At 63.8% G+C, this 5721-nt stretch overlaps 2 protein-coding genes across 2 annotated transcripts in view; one reads left to right on the top strand and one right to left on the bottom strand.

Moving 5' to 3' along the window:
* Positions 1-621, top strand: part of EMIHUDRAFT_443600 (hypothetical protein) — a 1947-nt gene extending 1326 nt beyond the window's left edge. Inside the window, 2 exon segments of the mRNA XM_005777918.1 lie at positions 1-583; positions 604-621. Coding sequence (XP_005777975.1) covers positions 1-468 — 468 coding nt within the window. The 3' untranslated portion in view covers positions 469-583; positions 604-621.
* A 519-nt stretch (positions 622-1140) lies between these two features.
* Positions 1141-3963, bottom strand: EMIHUDRAFT_469141 (hypothetical protein; the record flags this gene model as incomplete). The annotated part of the gene is made up of 7 exons (XM_005777919.1): positions 1141-1402; positions 1481-1565; positions 2260-2331; positions 2645-2708; positions 2864-2914; positions 2986-3159; positions 3373-3963. 7 exons carry the CDS (start codon positions 3961-3963, stop codon positions 1141-1143), a joined length of 1299 nt encoding a protein of 432 aa, XP_005777976.1.
* Between the last annotated feature and the right edge of the window lie 1758 nt (positions 3964-5721).

Raw genomic sequence — 5721 nt, forward strand, 5'->3', positions numbered from 1 at the left:
TCGCGCGCGAGCGGTGCCCTCGCACGTGCGGCATGTGCCCGAGCGCCCTCTCCGCGGCGTGGGGGATCGGCTTCGCCGACTCGCTGCTGCACGAGCCGCGCGCGGCGTCGGCCCACTACCCCACCGGCGGCGGAGCGCGCACACTGCTGCTTGCCGCCGTCGGCGCCGCCGGCCTCGCCGCCGCCAGCCTCGCCGCCGCACGTGCGCGACGCCGCGGGCAAGGCGGATGCGGCGGCGGGCAAGCGCTCGTCTGAGCGGGCGGGCGCCCTTCAGAGAGGAGATCTAGCGACCTCCTCTGCCCTTCGCCCATCCCCGCACACGCCTCAGCCCAGCAGCGTCTCCCCCGTTTGGTCGAGCCCGCTTCCCTGCTCGGCGCATAGATCGGCGTCTGTCCGCCTCTACCAGATGATTGTACTCGTTCGCAGTCGCTCAGATCATGCTAGCATACGTCAGTTATCCCCCAGGTGATACAATTCGTCAGCGCCGAGTGGTGCAACTCAGAAAATCACCACCCCGGCCAACTCAAGTCTCGAGCCGCGCGAGGTCGGGGGGGGACGACGGACGAGCTTATGTGCAGCTTGCCGCCTTTTGTGTGTAAGTGTATGGGGGAAAGGACAATATAATATACGGACGAGTGGGGAGTGTGTGTCGTGTGTCGAGACTTCGTGCGTGTCGAGTCCAAGTCGAGACTCGACAGGTTGCCAACTTCTTTCCATAATCCTCTCCGTGAAGAGCGTGTTGATCTGTTGAACCGTGATCACGCGACTCGTGTGTGTGTGTTAGAGTCTGGTTAGACGAGTTAGTGTGAGTCACTATATTATAGTGTGTGCGAGTGTGTGTGTCGAGTTCGTGTAGTCGGTGCGATATATCTTGTTGATTTTACTCCATAGACCATACTTTCACCCACACCGTGCGCGAACACACATTTGCAGTGCACTGCCAACAGAGTAGTGCTTCATCCTAGGAGCTAGGACCTCTCCCGTCAATGTATATGGACGAGAACGTACATGCCGTGTGCCATCGGTCTGATCGTAGCGGCACTGGAGACGCACGAACCAAGCCAGGGTGGGAGCCGGGGGAGATCTACAGAGTGCATAAATTACAGAGAGGCATACTGGGACCGCATTAAGAAACCACACCTCAAGCGAGTCCGAGGTCGGCCCAGATCATCGTGTGGTCGGACGGCTCCTCGAGCGTCGGGTACGACTCGACCCCCCCCTTGTCCAGCACCGCCTCCTTGCTCGGCAGCGGCCGCACGGCCCGCACGGTCCAGCCGTCGCCGTCCGACACAAAGATGTAGTCGAGCGTCTCGCAGAAGGGCGGCTCGCCCGGCTTGGCGAACTTGGTCACCGCCAGGTTGGTGAACTCGGGCTCGGAACCGGACGCGAGCACGTACGCCGACCTACCCGGGAAGAGTCGCGGAGACGTCCGCCGAACAGGCAACGCACCCGCACCGACTCGAGCGCGTGTGTCTGCGGACCTCATCGGCTTGGGCAGCGTCGGCCGCCACGCGTCGCCGTGCGGCGCGGCGGGCGGCATGTGCGGGTCCTCCTCCGGCAGCGTGCCTAGGAAGGAAGGAGGCTCCCACGAGGCTCACGCACGGCTGGTGTGCCAGGGTCCTGTCTCTCTGTCGGAGTGTCTCTCTCTCTGTCGGAGTCTCTCTCTCTCTGACGGAGTCTCTCTCTCTCTCTCTCTCTCTCTCTCTCTCTGTGTGTGTGTGTGTGTGTGTGTGTGTGTGTGTGTGTGTGTGTGTGTGTGTGTGTGTGTGCATGTGTGCATGTGTCTCTCTCTGACGGAGTCTCTCTCTCTCTCTCTCTCGCGGAGTGTCTCTCTCTCTGTCGGAGTCTCTCTCTCTCTCTGACGGAGTCTCTCTCTCTCTCTCTCTCTCTCTCTCTCTCTCTCTCTGTGTGTGTGTGTGTGTGTGTGTGTGTGTGTGTGTGTGTGTGTGTGTGTGTGTGTGTGTGTGTGTGTGTGTGTGTGTGTGTGTGTGCATGTGTGCATGTGTCTCTCTCTGTCGGAGTCTCTCTCTCTCTGACGGAGTCTCTCTCTCTCTGTCGGAGTCTCTCTCTCTCTGACGGAGTCTCTCTCTCTCTCTCTCTCTCTCTCTCTCTCTGTGTGTGTGTGTGTGTGTGTGTGTGTGTGTGTGTGTGTGTGTGTGTGTGTGTGCATGTGTGTGTGCATGTGTGCATGTGTCTCTCTCTGACGGAGTCTCTCTCTCTCTCTCTCTCGCGGAGTGTCTCTCTCTCTGGCGGAGTGTGCCGGTGGTGATCAGCTTGTAGGGCGCGTCGGCGGGCTTGATGTTGAAGTCGCCCGCGAGGACGCAAGGCGTGCCTAGGGTGTGGTCGCACCGGGGTGTGAACACACAGGGTGTGAACACACCGGGTGTGAAACACGGCGTGACTCAGGAGGGAGGACAGTACACAGTGCGAGTGGACAAGGCGTCGGCGTGCAGTGGTCACTGAGGTGTTGTTGACGGCATGGAGCACTGGCGAACGCCGTCGAGTCCGCGTCTTCTCGAGTCCATGCCCGTGTGTGAGGTGCGTGCAGCAGGTGCGTGCAGCTGGTGCGTGCAGCAGGTGCGTGCAGCAGGTGCGTGCAGCAGGTGCGTGCAGCAGGAACGTGCGGCATCCAGGGACGGCGGCGCCTTCTCCGGCGAAGCGCAGCGCTTGCTGCGCGGCGAGGGCGGCGTGGTTGGTCATGACCTGCACCTGTGGAGTCAAGGGGATGCTCCAGGGTCAGGGGCGTCGATACGGTGTCGTGAATGCAGCTGAATGCGGCTGAATGCAGCTGAATGCGGCTGCATTCAGCTGAATGCAGCTGAGCGTCAGCCTGAATGGAGCGGTCTGTACCCCGCGTCTAAGACCTGCGCCTTTGCGTCTGAGCCGAAGAGGCACGGCATGTGGTACGTCGACACCTGCTCACACCCTCCCCTTGCTCCAAGCCCTCCTCGTCTCGCGCAGGGCGGCGCGTGCGGCACGTCCGCACCGACACCCGCCGCCCGCTCCTCTTGCACCGCAAGTTTGCGCTGACCAAAAAGTTGTGTCGCCGCCGCGTCTCGGACCACACGTCGAAGGGGCGCTTCTGCGGCGCCCGCCACAGCGTGGAGAGCGACGCCCACGCGCCACAGAGCGCGACTCGCAGCTTGGAGCGTGGAGGCTCCTATTCCACCACACATCGTGGAGAGAGATCGAGGTGTGAGGAGACGCGCAGCTTCGGAGCGCGGAGGCTCCTCGCTCCGCGGCGGCGACGGCCACGACTTTGTGTCTGCGACCCGCGTCACCGCCACCTCCTCGCTCGAGAAGCGCGCCGTCGGCCACGCGAGCGAGACGCCTAGCGGACGCCTCCCAGAAGGCTCGCAGAAGGCTCGTGCACGGCGCGCCATCGGGCGGGCGAGGCGCCCATGTAGCCGTTGAACGGGGAGCCGTACGAGCCGGTGACGAAGGTGTACCCCGCCTCCTCGAAGAAGGGCGTCAGCTCGCCGATCCACGGCGCCGACACCTCCTGCAGGCAGATGACGGCGTCCTCCTCGAGGTGCGGCCGCAGCAGCGTCTTGATGCGCGCGAGCCGCTGCGGCGGGTCGAGCGCGTCGGGCGCGCAGCGTAGGAAGTGGTCCGGCGCGCACAGGTGCGACGAGAGCACGTTGTACGACACCACCCGCACAAACGGCGCCGCGCCCGCTGCAGACATGGCCGGGCCGGGACCGCCCACAGTGAGGCCGCCATTGGCGGCGATGGCGGTGCCGACGGTCGCAAAGGCGGCGGCGGTCAGCGGCCGGCGCACGCGGCTGAAGGAGGCGTACGATGCGGAGGCGAACTGAGACAGCACGCGCATTATCGATGTCCTCCTGCACTTGGCGCCGAGCGCCCGCGGCTCAGACCTTGTGCAGGCCACCCCTCGGTGGAAGCACCGGTCCGGACCGATGGCGCTCGGTGTGGAGCAAGCAAGACCCCCCCCCCCCCCCATCGGCGCGCGCTCGCCATTCCAACGGCCGCCAGGAGCACCAAGAGGACTCCTCATGGCTGCTTCCAAGTGGGCTTCGACCGGCCTCGGCTGGGGGGGCGGGTTGTCCCGGCTGCGGACGCCTTCTGCAGCCCCCTGGGCCCGTGACAGCACCCCAAAACTGCCCCCTCGGCGGCATACAGCACTGCCAGCCAGCCTCTTCCTCCTCCTAAGGGCTGTACTATAGGCCATATTGCGCCGCCTCCTACTGGCAGCCGGGCGGGCGCGCGCCGCGGGCGCCTCGGCGCGCGCACGGCTCGCAAAGTTCGAACGAGTACTGCCGCCCGGCCGCCTCAAGGCTGCCGGGCGGCAGTAACTCGCCTCGCAAGGCGCGCACCGGCTGCTCTGGCTGCTGCGCCGGCGGCCGCTGCGCTGGCCGCTGCTGCGCCGGCTGGCGGGCGGCACGGCCGCCGGCGGCCGCTGCACCCGCGCCTTCCCTCGCGGGCGCCGTCGCGCCGCGCGCGCCCAATTCTACTGGCACACGGCACGCGTCGTCACTCAGCCGCGGAGAACAGGCGGTGCTGTGCGCGAAGCGCGCGCGATCTCGTACTTTTAAGACTGGATCCGGCCATTCCAAGGGTATACCTTTGAGAATCCCCAGCGTCCCACCCTCCTAGTCACACTCTCAATATCTCGACTATCCAACATGAAGTGCTGCGATCGGGAGTGCCCAATTTCTTTTTTCCTTTCTTTTTTTGGGTCCTGTGGGCACCCTATCGTGAAGAGGCGCCATGTCATCGGACACCGAGAGCACGGTCTGCGGACCCGCGGTTAGAGGTCGCACCCGAGCCGCAAGTCCCCAAGCCGGGCCAGATAAGGCGCGTGCCCCAGCTGTTCACAGCAACAGCACGGTCTACCCCCGTCGTCCCACCCCAAGTGCAGCAGCTTGGAGCCCGCCAAGGCAGCTAGCTAGCATACCAGTGAGGGAGGGCGAGACGATCGAGGCACGAGGGGTCCCGTAGGCCATATGCGGAATCGACCCTATCAAGTCTTAACTGCTCAAGTGCTCAAGCGTTGCTTCCGGAGCGCCTCGAGCCGCTCGTGCTGCCTTCTCGGTGCAGTCTCTGCAGAGAGAGGGAGAGCGAGATTGTTTCGTTGTCGCGGTGCAGAGCGGGGGAACTCTCCATGGCCATGTTCGAGTAAGTACCGAAACACACGATCGGAAGCTATGGAGAACTCGGACGGTGCAGGCGGGCTCCTCCCAGGTGTACCTGTGTCAGTGCCAGTGCGCGCCAGTCCCGTGCGCTGAATCGGGCCGGTGCTTGCACTTTGAATGCCGTGGGGCTCCTGCCCGTGTCCGGGCGTGGAGATGCGAGGGTCGCCCCCCCTTGCCCCACCACTTTGTGTGTGTGGAGAAATCTACATTAGTGGCTAAAATTCTTTTTGGAAGTCACAGTGGACTCGGTCGCAAGAAGCTGTTGGGTTGATCGCTCGTGCCGATCTCGGGTCGATCTCGGGTCGATCTCGGGTCGATCTCGGGTCGATCTCGGGTCGCTCTCGGGTCGATCTCGGGTCTCGGGTCAGTCTTGGGTCGGCCTCGGAGTGGCCTAGAAAAGAAAAAATGAGCTGAGATGAGGTGAGACGAGGCGAGGTGAGGCGAGATGAGGCGATATGAGGCGAGATGAGGCGGGGGCGGTTAGGCGAGGTTAGGTGAGATGTGAGATGAGGCGAGATGGGGCGAGATGAGGCGAGATGGGGCGAGATTAGGGGAGATTAGGCGAG

Source organism: Emiliania huxleyi (assembly GCF_000372725.1).
Source record: "Emiliania huxleyi CCMP1516 unplaced genomic scaffold EMIHUscaffold_252, whole genome shotgun sequence".
NCBI classification, from domain to species: domain Eukaryota; phylum Haptophyta; order Isochrysidales; family Noelaerhabdaceae; genus Emiliania; species Emiliania huxleyi.